General features: G+C 39.5%; 1 protein-coding gene across 1 annotated transcript in view; it reads left to right on the plus strand.

The window, feature by feature from the left end:
- The first annotated feature begins 4053 nt into the window (after positions 1–4053).
- LOC105017038 (potassium voltage-gated channel subfamily B member 1) overlaps positions 4054–18383 on the plus strand; it is a 49405-nt gene continuing 35075 nt past the window's right edge. The window contains exons 1-2 of the mRNA XM_010881334.3: positions 4054–4326; positions 5174–5830. Of these exons, the coding sequence (XP_010879636.1) occupies positions 5276–5830 (555 nt within the window). The 5' untranslated portion in view covers positions 4054–4326; positions 5174–5275. The remainder of the gene's footprint in view (positions 4327–5173; positions 5831–18383) is intronic.

The raw sequence follows: 18383 nt of genomic DNA on the forward strand, positions 1-18383 counted from the left end.
TCTCAGGTGCCCATGACTTGTATTAGTATTCTGAACTAACACTGCTAACTAGTTTTTTTTAATCATATAACACCCCCTTATGCACTCTCTCTACACACATACACAACATATAATAAAGGGGGTCGCATTTATTTATATAATAACGCTGTAAACTTTGTTTCATCATATGCATGCATTTAGTTGGGTCGGTCAGGAATCACACAAGTGACAGCACCAGTAAAATTATCAAACAGCCTATTGTTTTTCAATGTGGTTGTCAGTGAACAGCAGGTAATACCCCTCGCAATGTTTAAAAACATGTTTGGATTACTGAGTGGAACTAGAATGTTCCTGCTATTGTACACAAAGAATTAACTAAATAATGTACTTAACTTTTTAAATGTAGGTTCTACTCCTGTTTACCAGTTTCAAATCGTTTTTTTGTGAAGAATAGGCTATAAAGCTTGAATTTGAATATGTCTTTACTGTTCCTGGCATTTTAATAAGTTAGGGTTAATTTATGAGGTATTAATACATAGTTATTTCTGTCAGTTTACCCCTGCATGCACACAGCCTCCACATACGCCTTTTTGGATTAAAAAAGACTAGGTTCTGTTAAGTTCTTTTTTTTGTTCTATTTTGTTTTTGCTTTTCTTCTTGAATGTAACCTGTTCTGTTTGTTTTTTTCCTTTGTCCATGTATGTAGCCTGTCCTTTTGTCATTATTGCTTTCACCGGTCTTGTTTGCCTCCTCGTTATGGTCCTATTTAAGTTCCTCCTGACCTAGTATGTTTTGTCAGTCATTGTTGCATGTTACGGTTGACATGTTGAGTCAAGCCTTTCTGGAAATAAGTACCCGTTTGTTCCACCACCTCTGCGCCCATGTCCTGAAACCTCCTCGGATTGTGACAACATTCTCTATCAACAACGTTTGAATGGGTTGTTCTGATGATGTGTAGATCTGGACATCACCTAGCCCTATTTCAGTATTTCAGCAAAAAATGATATGGCCTTTAAGTCCGTGATCAAGCCTATGGGCTGGGATTTAATTTGTCTGTATAGTCTGCTGTACTCGATTGACATTTATATTTCAATTGTGGAACAAGACATGAAATTATTTTGAAATACTGCCGAAAAATCTATTCTAAAGTATTTTACCTGTCTTTCTGAAAGGATCGCAGGCCGTGTTTCTGCAACCTCAGATAAAGGAGGCTCTCCATCAACATTCTCCTTTCTCAGCATGACCAAGGTGCTCTCCATCAACATTCTCTTTTCTCTGCATGACCAAGGTGCTCTCCATCAACATTCTAGTTTCTCTGCATGGCCAAGGTGCTCTCCATCAACATTCTCCTTTCTCTGCATGACCAAGGTGCTCTCCATCAACATTCTCCTTTCTCTGCATGGCCAAGGTGCTCTCCATCAGGTCGTCTATCATTTTCCAGTCAGCCTTCTTTTTCTTCATCTCAGTCATCCTCTCATTTTTAAGATTGCATGAAGTCTTTCCTTCAGGAATGTCTGGCAGGAAGTTAATCTCAAAACGCTTTGCTTTCTTCATCTTTCTGGCTCCATTTCCTCCGTCTGCAGATCTTCGATTGCTGCGATTTACTGCATGCTCCAGACACCCAGCAATGCAGTATTCTGACCTAGGTTACCCATCTTAAAACTGAGGCTGAACTTCCAGCAGTACCATTCATTCAAAGCACCTGTCTCTCTCAGACAGGGATGCTTTTCAACCAGGTTTTTTTTTCTAAGTAAAGAAAAAGTCTGTATTCAGTTATGAACAAACTTCCAAAAGTGCTAGTCGATCATAATGTACGAGCGACAGTGCAGCATGAAGAACATTTAAAATAATGTGAACAGTTAAAAGCAAAAAACTACGTAGCAAATGCGGAGCCATTTGTTCCAAAGGAACATTTCCCTCCAGAATGTCATGCAAAAAGTCTAGTAAATTCTCTTGAAAGAATGGGCCATCTAGAAATTACTTAAAATGACCAGGCTGCAAATTACTATACTCTTCAGCTAAAACTTTTTCAAAAATATAATTTCTATTCAGCAACTGTTTTAAAACACTCAAAACAAATGTTTTCGTTTTGTTAAAATCTATTCAACTGCTTCAGTGGCAGGGAATATCTCTCTATAAGATTATCTTTTGGGGTCTGTACCAAAAGGACCAATCTTAGTCTTAGCATCAAGAGACCTGTCTGGGTTACATTTATGTTGGCTTAGTACATTTTGAATTGATTCATCAGTCAACTCTCAAGCTAAATCACAATTTTCATAAATTTAATTGATTATTTCCTGTATAGCTGACTTGGAAACATGAAAAATTGTCTGCATACGTAATGAGGCTGCAAGTTTATGCTTTACTTCCTCTCCATTCTCTACCCTCTCTTTTTCATCATTAGAATGCATTATCTACTGGAATCGGATCTTCTACTGGAATAGCATCTTCTATGTGTTTTCCACTGATGCTAGAGAGACTGTAACCAGAAATTAGTGCAGTAAAGGTGGAATATAAGCTGGTCTTGAATGGACATAGAAAAGGACACTTCAGCTTTTCCTTATTTTTCAAACAACGTCCCAAATGAACAAAGTACTCTTTAAGACTGCAGGCATAGAAAAATCACGCAGATCACACTTTAGTCAGTATGTCACGACATTCAATTGAAATTTAAGAGCTGCAGCATCTGTTTGAGATTGTGTCAATGTTCCATGTTTTAGTGAATTATTTCTCAGGGCAACTTGTGGAAAATTTACAGAATTTCCAAATCCAAGTCTTAAAACAAGTCTGGCAAAGGTTTCTCCACAGATCTTAATGCGTGCCCATAAAAAAGAAAATGTAGGATTTCCATATCTATATATATGATTTCATACAAAGAGGGGAGGTCATGCCCCCATACACATCGATGGAGAGGAGGTGGAGTGAGTCTCCGAAGTCAAGGGGTTTGTCAAAGAAGACCTCACTTGGTTCAGACAAGCGAACTCAGCAGTGAAATCTGCCCAAAAACGACTATACTTCCTGAGGAGACTCAAGACATTTGGCATGTCTGTAAAACCTCTCACCAACTCCTACAGGTGCACCATTGAAAGCATCCTCTCAGGCTGCATTACTGCCTGGTACAGCAGTTGCTCTGCTGCAGACCACAAGTCCCTCCAGAGAGTGGTAAAGTCTGCGGAGCGCGTCATCGACTGCCACCTCACCTCCACGCAAGGCATCTACCATACACGATGTCTTAGGAAATCATGGAACATCATCAAAGATCACAGCCACCCAGGCTATGGTCTGTTCACACTGGTGCCGTCTGGTAGACGCTACCGGAGCATTGGGGCACGCACTTCCAGACTCAAAAACAGCTTTTTCCCTCAGGCCATAATCAGCAACACTGATCCATGATCTTACACATAACCCACGAACATTCCAGATGCTCTGATGTCCTTTCAGGTATTTTTTATTGACATTATAATATTCGTTTGCACGTACCATTCATAAGCATATTACATCCAAATGTATCTTTGATACTCAATACTTATAGGCAAATTTGCAGGGGAAAGGCACTTCATAATTGGAATCAACTTGCCAAACTATGTTGGACAATTCGGATGTGGCTGATTAGTTAAAACTGAAAATTTCAATTTGGCCCAATGTTTTCAACTGAACTTATGAAGAGAAGTGGAGGTAACTAAAATGGAAAATACATTTTTAGTGTATGCCAAAGATTTTGGCAGTAAACATAAAAGTTTGGTATCATGGGGTGATGCTTTAGTAAAACATAGATTGTGTTCAATTTTAAATGAGAATATCCAGCCCCTGGTGGGTTTGCCCTTCATTATAAACACCTCTGGGCAACAACATCGAAAACACCCTGGGAGAAATTACATATTAATTAAAACAAAAATTGTAAAGGAGGAAAAACCTCAAGGTAGCCAGAAAAAACAACCCTCCTGGAAAGAAAAAACAAAACAAACATGCTTCCATTTTGGAACAGCCCCCCCCCCACCCCAATGCATTTCGAACTGTCCCTTGGAAGAGCCTTTGCAAAACCAGCAGCTGCACAACCGGGTAGGAGCGGAGCCGGCCACGCACAGCACAGTCGGTCAGTTAGGAATGGGGAGATTCAGCATAGGCCTACTTGTTGATCACTAGTGGAAAAGGGGAAAACGGGTGTGATACAAGATTTTACAGCTTGTTTAGTCCTCTTTTAAGCATGCTTGATTTGGAGTTAATGTCTTAAAAAAACGTCTCTAATACACAGGCAGACATCGAAGCAGTTCACCAGTGACATTTCCAACGCATTTGGCTTTTCAACGTGTTGAAATGTTTCTGCTACTCTTTGGTTAAAAGGAAGGTGTAAGTAGCCTATGATTACAAAATCGGATGTTTAATTCTTCATTAACTTTCTACTGCACTTAAATTAAATGTTTTAGTCCCATCCGATGCAGTATTAGATCTGTATCATGGTAATAACCAGAACGTCGATTTGGAGGAATATGCAATGTATGATTTATTTAAAAGTTACCTATTTAAACGATGCTAATTATTTAGCTACATCTTAATATATCAATGAATGTTCCTAAAACTTTTCCCATAAACCATTTAATTATCTCACGAGTCTGTTGTGCGCTAAAAAACAGCCTACTTACTATTTGTTACAATAATGTCTCAATGTACTAGATTGATTTATGAAGCTCTGATGTTATGCATTATAACATAAAGAAGTCTCACTCATTTTTGATAACTATTTGCATTGTAACACCGAATTTGGACCCCACTGCTAATCGGTTAAATGCATATTTAGAGTGGTCATCGAACAACTGTTAGGTCAAAGCTGCTTGCTTGAAACCCCGTTCTTCTTAGTGACGCTCAAGTTAATGATTTCAGCACCCAAGTGTAGACAGCGGACAATGGGGTAATAATCGTTGCCCTGACTGATAGGCGTTTTCAGCACTGGACAGCGTTCGCGACTCGTTCTGAGTCGACTTTATCGTTGCGCTCCCCCATCCTACTCACATTGTAGCGAAGATTGCGGCTGGGAACCGTAAAGCTGATTAAAGTGATCTATTTGATTTTCTCTGATGAGTGGATAAACCACCTGCCATTGCGTGATAAGTGTTTTCTATCAGGTCTGTACGGTCATTGGGTTCTGTAGTAATGTTATGTACTGAACCCTGATGTTTCTCTCTTCCTCTTTTCGCAGCCACAGAAATGGGGGAGAACAGAAACTTGCCTTCTGGACCAATCTGACCAATATCGTTTCAGATCCAATTCAATCTTAAGTGGCTGAACGTCTTGGGTGAGGATGAATAAACGGGGCTCAAGGTCGACCACCTCGCTTGCACCCGAGCCGGTGGAAATAATCCGTAGCAAGTCGCACTCCCGCCGGGTGAGACTTAACGTTGGGGGTCTCCTCCATGAAGTTCTATGGAGAACACTGGACAGATTGCCGCGAACAAGGCTAGGCAAACTACGAGACTGTAACACCAATTCCTCTCTCCTGGAGATATGCGACGACTACAGTTTAGATGAGAATGAGTACTTTTTCGACAGGCACCCCGGGGCTTTCACGTCCATTCTCAATTTCTACCGCACGGGAAAGTTGCACATGATGGAGGAGATGTGTGCCCTGTCTTTCAGTCAGGAGCTGGACTTCTGGGGTATAGATGAGATCTACTTGGAATCTTGTTGCCAGGCCAGGTACCACCAGAAGAAGGATCAGATGAATGAGGAACTCAGACGAGAAGCAGAGACTGTAAGGATCAGGGAAGGCAATGATTATGAAACCACATGTTGTTCGGAGAAGCAAATGAAACTTTGGGATCTCCTGGAGAAGCCGAGTTCATCATTAGCTGCTAAGGTAAGCATTATGTTAGACTGGATACATATTCAACTTTGTCTGAAGTTTGAACTGCATGGGCTTAACGCCCTGCCTTGCTTTGGGAATCATTTAGCTTTAAACTGATGTGGTATTACAATAAAAATTAACAAAAGGTTCCACATTTTCTTGTCCATGAAAAGTATTTTCAATTGGATTTGCTTACAACATTGTTCACCTTGAAACTATTACAGCCTGTCTGAAAAGGTTCTTGTGGTTCAGGAGGAAGAGCTTGCAATGCCAGGGTGGTGGGTTTAATTCCCATGGGGGATAAATAAGAAATAGTATTAAATATTTAAATCATCTGTTGAAATATAATATTCTAAACTGACCAATATGCATTTTTTATCAACAGACATATCATTCAATTTAATACTTTGTATTTCTAGACCTTTACATTTTATGACGCATGCTGACTGGGTTTATTACGTTGACTGGGTTTATGACACTGACTTGGTTTTTGACGCTGACTGGATTTATGACGCTGACTGGATTTATGACGCTGACTGGATTTATGAGGCTGGCTGGGTTTATTACATTGATTGGGTTTATTACATTGGTTGGGTTTATTACGTGGACTGGGTTTATTACGTTGACTGGGTTTATTACGTTGACTGGGTTTATTACGTTGACTGGGTTTTTGACCTGACTGGGTTTAGTACGTTGACTGGGTTTATTACGTTGACTGGGTTTATTACGTTGACTGGGTTTTTGACCTGACTGGGTTTAGTACGTTGACTGGGTTTATTACGTTGACTGGGTTTATTACGTTGACTGGGTTTATTACGTTGACTGGGTTTTTGACCGGACTGGGTTTAGTACGTTGACTGGGTTTATTACGTTGACTGGGTTTATTACGTTGACTGGGTTTTTGACCTGACTGGGTTTATTACGTTGACTGGGTTTATTACGTTGACTGGGTTTTTGACCTGACTGGGTTTAGTACGTTGACTGGGTTTATTACGTTGACTGGGTTTATTACGTTGACTGGGTTTATTACGTTGACTGGGTTTATTACGTTGACTGGGTTTTTGACCTGACTGGGTTTAGTACGTTGACTGGGTTTATTACGTTGACTGGGTTTATTACGTTGACTTATTACGTTGACTGGGTTTTTGACCGGACTGGGTTTAGTACGTTGACTGGGTTTATTACGTTGACTGGGTTTATTACGTTGACTGGGTTTATTACGTTGACTGGGTTTATTACGTTGACTGGGTTTTTGACCTGACTGGGTTTAGTACGTTGACTGGGTTTATTACGTTGACTGGGTTTATTACGTTGACTGGGTTTATTACGTTGACTGGGTTTTTGACCTGACTGGGTTTAGTACGTTGACTGGGTTTATTACGTTGACTGGGTTTATTACGTTGACTGGGTTTATTACGTTGACTGGGTTTTTGACCTGACTGGGTTTAGTACGTTGACTGGGTTTATTACGTTGACTGGGTTTATTACGTTGACTGGGTTTATTACGTTGACTGGGTTTATTACGTTGACTGGGTTTTTGACCTGACTGGGTTTAGTACGTTGACTGGGTTTATTACGTTGACTGGGTTTATTACGTTGACTGGGTTTATTACGTTGACTGGGTTTTTGACCGGACTGGGTTTAGTACGTTGACTGGGTTGATTACGTTGACTGGGTTTATTACGTTGACTGGGTTTTTGACCTGACTGGGTTTAGTATGTTGACTGGGTTTATTACGTTGACTGGGTTTATTACGTTGACTGGGTTTATTACGTTGACTGGGTTTTTGACCTGACTGGGTTTAGTACGTTGACTGGGTTTATTACGTTGACTGGGTTTATTACGTTGACTGGGTTTATTACGTTGACTGGGTTTTTGACCTGACTGGGTTTAGTACGTTGACTGGGTTTATTACGTTGACTGGGTTTATTACGTTGACTGGGTTTATTACGTTGACTGGGTTTTTGACCGGACTGGGTTTAGTACGTTGACTGGGTTTATGACGTTGACTGGGTTTATTACGTTGACTGTGTTTATTACGTTGACTGGGTTTTTGACCTGACTGGGTTGACCGTTATGATTGTTTTTAATTGTGTTTTTTGTATTGTGGTCTTGTATTGTATGTACATGCTGACTATTTCTACTTACTGCCAACCTCCTTGCCTGGTCCCCCTCGAAAAATAGTTTTTTAAACTCAAGCGATTTCTCCTGGTTAAATAAAGATTTAATAATAATAATGGTTGACCTAAAGAGGTTGACATATACCTAATTTTACCTCTAAGGAGGCTCCCACCACCACAGAGCCAGAGTGCTTTCAATCTGCCATGTACTGTATGTTGAAATGTCTGGGAGAGCCCTTGGGAAAGCAGTGCTTCACTTCTTATGTACTAATGAATGAATTTACCATCACTAAGAGATCACCACTTAATACCAAGTGCCAACAGAGGTAGAGGTACATCACTTCCCAGACTAATTTGAAATGATTAGCTCCATCACCACAAACTACTCTGATATTATTAGCTCCATCACTACACACTGACCTGATATTCTTAGCTCCATCATCACAAACTAATCTGATATTATAATCTCTATCACTAAACACTGACCTGATATTATTAGCTCCATCACTACACACTGACCTGATATTATTAGCTCCATCACCAAAGACTGATCTTGTAGATTATGTAATGTTGACAGTATTTGGAAAATGTAGCAAGTGGTTAGTGCTGGGATGTGGGAAGTTCACTTCTAATGGTCTTGCCCCTCCGTGTTGGAGATTTCAAACACAGTGGGACTTTTCAGTTTCAAGTGAAAAAAGCAATCTGTTTTGTGGTAGTTGTTCATATTTTTATTGGCATATCAAGATAGTAAAGCATTTCAAGGGCATTCATATCCAACCCTGACTGTCATCATTCTTCTCATTTATTAGTTAACAGCTCACACTGCAGCCATAGGGCCACTTCACTGGGCTAATCCACAGTTATATTAATTCATGTTAATTTCCACCACAAATACTGTTTCCACTACTATGTCCATACACAGTTCACATGATGAATTACAATCCAGTACCATGTTCTGAACGATGCAACTGTACATAGTATATGTAGGAATAATGAGAAGAGTTTAACTCAATTCTTCTGTTGTTTATTATAAATCTCAGGTTCTGACTCCACTAGGGAGGTTCTTAGAGATAAGAGACCACTGTCATCATATGAAGGACTTTAATTATTACTGCCTTTGGGACATATATTTCAGTACAGTTCCCTGAAAACTATACATGCCATGTACCTGATATGTTGATCATATGTTTTTCTGTTCAAGTCAACATGACTCCTCTTTCACCCCCATAGTTTCATTTCATTTGGAGAGCATTTGGCTCATACTACACGGATGGATTAGTGCTATCTGAGGGCATGGGTATCTTTAAGCGGCTCAAAACACTTCTGAATGCAAGGGTGGGGGAAGGATGGGATGGGGAGATGGGGCAATGCAAGTCATTTACTCACTTGACAAATAGGCCCCTTGTCTCATGTTTTTCCTGCGTAACGGTTGGAGAGAAAGATAAAAGTGTCATGCTGAGGTTTATTGGGAGGCGGCAGCTGGAGCAGTTTTCCCATCGTAAATGAAGGATGGCATTTCTAAGACAAAGGTGATCCCATACACAGATTCCACCTCGTTGATTTTCTTCGTGGCAATTATTTTGTAATTGCACATTAATAATGTTTGACTTTGTACTGGGTGACTGGGCAAGGGAAAGTGTGATATGAGTATTTTTAATTCAAGATGTCTTGCTGACTGTGCCTGGACCTTTGGAGTTATAAACACCTTCAAATACACATACAGTGGGGAGAACAAGTATTTGATACACTGCCGATTTTGCAGGTTTTCCTATTTACTAAGCATGTAGAGGTCTGTAATTTTTATCATAGGTACACATCAAGTGTGAGAGACGGAAAATCCAGAAAATCACATTGTATGATTTTTAAATATTTAATTTGCATTTTATTGCATGACATAAGTATTTGATCACCTACCATCCAGTAAGAATTCCGTCTCTCACAGACCTGTTAGTTTCTCTTTAAGAAGCCCTCCTGTTTTCCACTCATTACCTGTATTACCTGCACCTGTTTGAACTTGTTACCTGTATAACATCAGGGGTAAAATGGGTGTAATCAGTATGTGTAATTACATAGCAGCCAGTCCTGATTCAGTAGGTGTAATTACATAACAACCAGTCCTGATTCAGTAGGTGTAATTACGTAACAGCCAATTCTGATTCAGTAGGTGTAATTACATAACATCCAGTCCTGACTCAGTAGGTGTAATTACCTAAAAGCCTGCCTTGTCTCAGTAGGTGTAATTATAAAGCAGCCAGTCCTGACTCAGTTGGTGTAATTATAAAGCAGCCAGTTCTGACTCAGTTGGTGTAATTAAAAAGCAGCCAGTCCTGACTCAGCAGGTGTAAATACATAACAGCCTCAGTAGGTGTAGTTACATAGCAGCCAGCCCAGACTCAGTAAGGGTAATTACATAGCAGCCAGTTCTGGCTTATGAACAATTACATGAGAGTCTGCACTGACTCAGCAAGATTTATTACATATCAGCTTCTCTCTTTACTGCAGCTCTACAGTATGTTTTCAGGCTAAAACCATCAACAAACTTACTTTGAGGGTAAGAGTTGTTCTGTGGTCCTTTGTAAGGTCATTCTGGATCAGCTGGTAGAGTATAGAGCTTGGCAGGATGCTCAATTTGATTCCCACAAGGGACTAGTACAAAAAAGTTTACATTCACAAGTCACTCTGGATGAAAGCATCTGATAATTTATAAAATATTCTAAACTAGGTAATACTGAATTGGTTTCTAAAGCTCCTATCAGGTCCCATATATAGTCACCTGATTCTATACTGATAAGCTACTTATTTTAAGATGCAGGCGAAATGAATGATAATTGAATTAAGATGTAAGACATGTTGGGTTGGGGGAGGACAGGACAAACCATAGATCAACAGACAGGAGCTGGTGAGAGGAGGGACAAACGCAGAGTAAAGTGTGTGGACTGCTGGCCGGGGAGATCTTTGTCTCCACAGGAGGGAGTGTTGCCTCACACGCTAATGTCCATGCCAACCAGTCTCTCTCTCTCACACTGTGCCCAGTAGGACATGAGGGTGGGTGTTCACACTACAAGAATGGAGTATAGAGTTCTGACAATTAGCCCAAAATGATCTAGACTGATGAAACTAGACACTTATCATAGACATTTTCTTTATGATTTATGCTAGTAATTACCTATAGGGCCCTCCTAGAGAAATGTGAAATTTGAAATGATTAATGATTCAGTTGACAGTTGACATACCATGAATGGTACAAACGTGTTGTTCAATCTATCGCCATGTATTTGTTTCCATTTTCCAGTATGATGGGGAACAAGCAAGTGATTTATACCATGGATGCTTTATCATTAATGGTTTGTGTTTATGTGTGTGGGTGTGTGTGTGTGTGTGTGTGTGGAGTCAAGTACTGTGAAGTCACAGTCCTATGTCCTATAATGTTTTTTAGGGGTTGATGCTGGGCGTCTGTCCATGGTGCTGAGGGGCTTTCCAAACGTCCATGAATCTATGGCACACAGCCTCTCTGCTGTCTTGCTGATTCCACTGCCATGTATCTCCTGACATTGAGGGTGGCTGGGCACACTGTCACACGGACAGACACACACACACCCTGATCACCTCTGTCCTGCTTCCCCTCCCGTACTTGTTCTCCTTCCTCTCCATTCTCGTCTTACTCACTTTCATCTCTTTATCCTTCCCTATGACTTCTCTTGCTCTGGCAATTCAGATTAAAAGAAGTTAATCAGCTTTTTAGTAAATACAAAAGTTTTAGAAAAAATAATTCAACATGTCAGCTCCAAAAAGATGAAGGGACAGAAGAAATACAATACGGTCATTCATACAAACCCTTGTGTAAGTTCAGTGATTATTGATGTGGCTTATATTCTGAAATATGTTCTCAGAGTGGCAATTCATTTTGTATGCCAAAATATATGTCATAAAAGACAAACCCAGCCAGAGCACCAATCTCTTTATCTAAAAGTCCAATTCTTGTATGTACGTGTCTCTTTGGCAAATTACATGAATTACAGGAGTGGAATGCCAGCTTTTTTGAAAATGCTTTGTTTTTTTCACATGTTATTTTCCCTGTTGGGTAAATGAACTACAGCACAGATAAACCTTTAAGAAAAAAATAGCATAGCTCAAAGAAATAAACAATTAGACAACTTTTTGGCTCTGCCTGTCACTGAGAGATCTTTGAAAATGTCTATTTTTAGTACATTTGAAATTCATGACCACAAGGAAACAGCCTTCAGAGGCGCTCCGCTTCACCATGACAAACCAACACAGCCACTATTGATTCCTGACATGTCTTTGATAGCATTTTATCAATGTGTTGCAGCACTTAGATGGAGGAGATAGGCTGAAGCAATTAAAAAGCCCTAGCAGAGGAGCCTCTCATTAATGGAGAAAATCTCCTCGATCAGTAAGCTGCTGAGAAGGGATTACATTGTTTGTGTTGTTGACAGTGTGTGTTCCCTATGTCTCATTTTCTGTCTTGATTTCTTAAAACCTTGGCAAATACTGTCAAGCTGTATCCTCAGTAAACGACTGCAATATTCTGCCGATCATTTGTGAAGAAGAAATTTAAATGCCTGCAATATGAGATGCTCCTTTATTAATTTGTCTGTGAAAAGAAATGTGTGGCTACTTGGCAGAATGGGATTTTGGACAAGGACAAAATGTTTTGTTAATGTGTTTAAATTGAGGTCACACCTTTGGGGTAAGGTTTACTCTCCATAGAGATTATGAGGGGTGAAAAAGGTGGTTCCCTGGGATATGATTCTGTGTATGTGGTCTATAAATTACTTTCCACATTGATGTAGGTGCTTTATTAGTAATATGGACCAAAGCTACTGCCTGGCTCACTATGCTTCTAAGGGCAGGTCTTTGACCTATTCAGATTAACAGTTATTGAGAGGACATTTCAATTTAAATCACACCAAGAAATCTGCATTTGCCTGCCAAGTACCAAGCTAAAGCTAACGCTAGCCATCCATAATTCAACACACACACTATTCCATGATTTATTTTGTCATTTCACAAATCAAATGAAATTATAATTTAAATTATCAAATTGTGTTATTTGGTGACGTAATTGTGACACACCGTTTAAGTAATGCTAGTAAACAATGTTTGGTAGCTGAGTCAGCCAGTCAAACATCAATGGTTAAGGGATGCTGCAGACACAAGCTAGCTAACTTTGTGCTTTTGCTGAGTTGGTAACTAGCTAGCTTAAATGAGTTTTCACAAAGATCTCCTGCCTCATGTTAGCTGCTGCAATGTACACAGCTGATCAAATTACCCTATTGCAGAGAAAACATTCCAACAGGTAGACTGGTATTTAATCATTTTGTGGCTGTATCCTTACACCTTTATAAAGCAAGCCATTTGTATCAGAGAGAACAAGCCAGCTAGTTACAAATGTCAGTAACCACATTAAACACAAAGCATCATTTGACCGTCTATGTCACTGGATAAGTGTGTGCAGTGCACATCGGGAGGATCTGTGGAGGGGGTCTATTGTGATGGTGTCCCACTTTACCTCAGATTTTCTCCAGGTTATGAAAGAAATGTATCGTCATCGCAAATATGGTGCACATTTTGTTAATCTAAATAACACAAAAGAGGGAAAAGGCCTCTGTTCTGGTTGAAGGATCACATGATGTGCCAAATAGGTCTAGATGAACATGTGTAAGTCACAAAGTATTTCTCTTCCTTTCCCCTCAGCACATTATTAGCAGCTGTGCTGCTGTCCTTCCCTGCTATGACTAGTTGATTGATTGGTGTTATTTAAAAAGAAAGATCCCAGAAGACATTGCAGTTCAAGGTGGGAACAGAAACAAATGTAAATTTGACTCTTATCTTAGTGGATGAAGATGAGAGACGCTTATCTTATTACTATGGAAAAGATAACGTAAGCGGTCTTTATTAGTTATGTATAGTTTATTACTATTCTTCTGGTCTAGATGCAATTTTTTGATAATGATCCAAACAATATCATTGCTTATGAATTTCACTGAAATCAAGAAGTGAAGAGGAATAAAGTATATGTAAACCAGTTAAACTTAAATAAGGGGGATAGGGTACTGCTGATAGTCAGCCTGGGAAACAGGAGTGGAAAATATGCCTCTTAATGGGCAGACAACCCAGCATGCTTGAAGCTACTGCCCAAGATTATGAAAAAAACACTATTTTGCCAAGGTAGTTTTTCAACAGTCAACACTGAGCCTGTAGATAAAGTGCATGATGTCAGGTGCACGTCTTCTTAAAGTCACCAGTTAAAATATAATAACAATTACCAGGAGCAAATCAGTGTCACACCAACGGCCCAACTGAAAATGCTGGTAGCGTCCGAAGATTTTGGAAGCTACCCGCTGGGCCAGCCCAGCACCTACTGCTTCCTTTTGGGTCCACATCTGAGGAGGTATTTGAGGACACCCAGGGAGCAGGCCGAAATAAAAGAAGATGGCTAGACTGAGGAGATGGAGGAGGAAGATAGATAAAATTCTTATCACCAGCACCCATTCTTCCCAAACCACCACCGGGAGGCCGCACCAGAGACTGCCAAACCATAAAAGGGGTATGTCCTTTGATTTAGATTTCTCCTTCCCTCACCTTTCTCTATTAGTTAATAAAAACACGCACTAGGGCCCTGAATACTCTGTGTCCCATCCCTGTTTCTCTCCCCATTAAACCTTGAATCAACATTGTAGACATAGATGATGTTAATACTGTTAATACTGTACCTATTGGAAGGTGGGGGCTTTAAATGGGTACATCATGATTAGCCCAGGAGTGCTAACTGCCAACATGAATAAATATATCCTCAATAAACAAACTTGACCTGCCCTTGTGTCTTCTATAGCTATTTCTGCACTTCTAAAGAATTTCACTACAGGCATCCAAATTTAAAAGTTGTATCTGTGTTTTTGTTGTTGTTTTTTTAACGTTTTTACTTGCTAACCTGGCAGAGACAGCAGTTTTTGTGCTTTACTGTAACAGTTTCCCACCTGGTTTGAAGCAGAACTAGGCAAAACTGTACAACTGGCAATGGAGCCATTTCCATGTTACTCTGCAGAGTTTCCACCCAGAGAGGTGATCTACATAAGCATATTGCCTAATGGAGGGAGCTGCTATCCCTTATGCTCCAGATTATCACTACTACAACACACACACACACACACGCACACACACACACACACACGCAAAAACATCCACCCAGACATTAACCAACATATATTGTGTTCTAAGCTATTATTCTGAAATTAAATGCACCTGTTAGGGTAAAACATTTTAAATATCTGCAAGTAAGTTCCTATGGTGAAACTGAGAAGGTGAGGTTTAATCGTGAAATGTCAAAATAGATGTTATACTTTAGGTTGCAGCAGCTCTTCATTCATTATTTACAGATATTCTGTCACCATGGTCTTAAACCAGGCCCAACCATCACTCAACCAAAGAAAGGGATGTAAGATGAGGAAAATAGTTGGAACCTGAAGCAGATGACTGTAATCAGCATAAACCCATTCAGGATCTTAGGCAGCTTATTGTGAGAGCCATAGGCTCATGTTTCCTGAGAATGCTCATAGGGCCTCCTAGGCAGTCCATGTAAGCGGAGAATAGGTCCCATGTAAATGTACTGTAACACTTACGTTGATTTGAGTTCAACTTACCAAGCAGGTCAATTAAAAAGTATTTGAAATAGATTCGGAATCATGGCTATAATTGCATGCACTCACTTTGTTCCTAATGGAATGCTACATGTCATATTGCATACTTGTCATCAGCATGTGGTAGTGGAACTAATGGACAACACCTGGTTGACTTCCACTATTATATGGGTCATTCCTGGGATTCAGTAATATTTCAAATTGGACTTTTTGAACTACATATGATTACATTTCTAAATACCACACATTATTAGGCACATATCAAACCATCAAAAAATCTTATTTTCCCATCTCATGCATTAAATACTTTCATTCTGATTTGTACACCTTTTTTCTCAACCCCGTAACGGACAAAATGTTATTAGTTTAAACAGGATTTTAAACAAAACTTGTTATAGTCAGTCCAACATTGCATGAAAATGCTGAGTATGTCACATTAAACACTTTTTTTGTTAGCCGAACCCCCTTGACCTCAAATATTGATATGAAGAACCCCCCGATTCTCTGATGTTGGTTAATAGTCACATGGCATACAGATAAACAAATTATTTATTTAAATGTGATTTATTTAAATTTTACGATTTTATAAATTATTAGCTTTTCATCAACTAGAACCCCCTGCAGTTCCTTCACATACCCCATGGGTTTAGAAGCCCTAGTTTGGGGACAATTACACATGCTCTAAACTAATTTTCTACTCTCAACTTATGATTCTTCTGCCTGTTGCACTTAACCTTGACAGTGGCTGTCATGGCATCTCTGGCATATGTTCAGGACTTTGTGGTGGAGTGCTTATGTTTCGTAAAGTTTCTCTTCTTTCCTTGCTTCTTGTGTATGTTGCTCTCCACTCTTTACGCCTCTGATGCTGTGCTCTCTCACTTAGGTCACCATTTTTTTTTTCTTTCCTGCCTCAACATTCCCTTTCCATCTCTGCCTCTCTCTCTCAAGGTACTGTGCCCTTTTTTCTGGGTCAGCATCTCTGCGTGCACGAAACTGCCTTTGCCTCCCTGCTGCTGATGTGGGTGCCATTTCTGACTAGGATGCCTGTTGAAGTTTAAGTGGACACATTACATCAAATATTTTATCTATAACAAAAATATGAGTTATGATTTTTGTAATAATATATTTACTGAAATTAAATTTTTAAATTGAAATCATTGATTAAATTAAGTGAATAACTCAACCCTGTCACAAAGTTTACAATCCCGAAACAATGACATATGTGACAGGTTTGAGTGTGATGGGGTTGAGTTTTTTTTGCTCAAAATGGCCACTGCTCTTAATGTGGTGTATAAGAGTAGGCCACATGGCAGCCAATGAAATAAGTATATTTTAGATCTTAATTGTATGTGATGGGGTTGAGTTGATGAGCTTGACAGTACCCTCCCTGACTATAATAGACCTCAAAAAATGTATAAAAAGTGTAATATCACTCACCTTCTTCTGCACCATGCTGTTGAAGAGGGCTGAATGATGCAACTTCCTGTAAATGATGTCACATATGGGTGGGTCTAAATTATTATGGGCGGAGAATGGTTGGCATGATGGGGTTGAGTTCAGACTGAGGGACGTAGCTTTATAAGTAGTTTTTTAATCAAATATCTTGCTTTAAAAAAAAAAAATTTTCAAAAGCAAAGAACACAAATAAATACTTGCATTATGGCCAAATATTATAGACACTGTGCACATTTTATTAATTATTTTCCAAGTACAAATTCAGCGAAGAACCTCTGGGACAAGACAAAATGCTTGCTGTAAGACAGAAATAAGATTTTTTTTTATAATAAAAATTATTTAAATGTAATAATTATTTGTATTCATTATAAAGGACATACTAAAGTATTGTGAAAAGCTTTTAACATTTCATTTTGGTGAACCACCACTTTCAAAAATCTAGGGGACTGAAATATTACTGAATCCCAGGAATGACCCATATAATAATAATCCAGAGCAGAGCCTAGTTTAGGATGAAGTATACTGGCCATTGTGAAGATTATCTGACGGATTGTGTTATGCTCAAAGCGTCATGCTACTGACTAAAAGTAACATTTTAAATATTAACACTAACCCCTACCACCACCTTAACCTTTATCCTAACCCTAACCTTAACCCTTACCCTAAACCTTATTCTAAACCTAACCCTAAGCTTAACCTTTGCAAGAAGTTGCTTATCAACAGATAATTTGTTGAATGATTGTGGATAGTATTACTAGGTATAGAACATCTACAGATGGAAATTAGACCCCTCAAAATAAAGTGAAAGATTTCTCCCTCTCAGGGGGATGCAAAACCAGACATGAAGATCACATCAGTGACTCAAATCACAGTGTGGCGAGAAAAGCCTGGCATGATGTGAGGCACCCCCTCCTGTGACAAGGGAGAGCACAAGCTAGCCAGTGACTCAGCATCCATAACATGATCAGTGACAGAAGATTCCAGTTGATAGAGACCCAGCCAGGCAGAGACAGAAAGGGTGGTTTGTCAATCCAGAGCCTAGCCGTTCACCTTCACTCTCCTGTACCTACAATACATTCAGTCGTAGAACCTACTGCACAGACAAGTTCTCAGATTAATAACAAGTCTGCATCTCTCACAGGGATTTTCAGATTGTGCCATATACTGTTTATGCAATATGCTGTATCATAATCACATTTTGTTGTTTGTAACATGCAAGAGTAAGTGAGCACAACAGCGATTAGTACCCCATGGGAGGGGAGGCTCCGGAGTGGACCATTTTTGGGTCATACTTCCAATGAACTCAACACAGTCATACATTTTAGGGTC

Source organism: Esox lucius, chromosome 17 (genome assembly GCF_011004845.1).
Source record: "Esox lucius isolate fEsoLuc1 chromosome 17, fEsoLuc1.pri, whole genome shotgun sequence".
Taxonomy (NCBI): domain Eukaryota; kingdom Metazoa; phylum Chordata; class Actinopteri; order Esociformes; family Esocidae; genus Esox; species Esox lucius.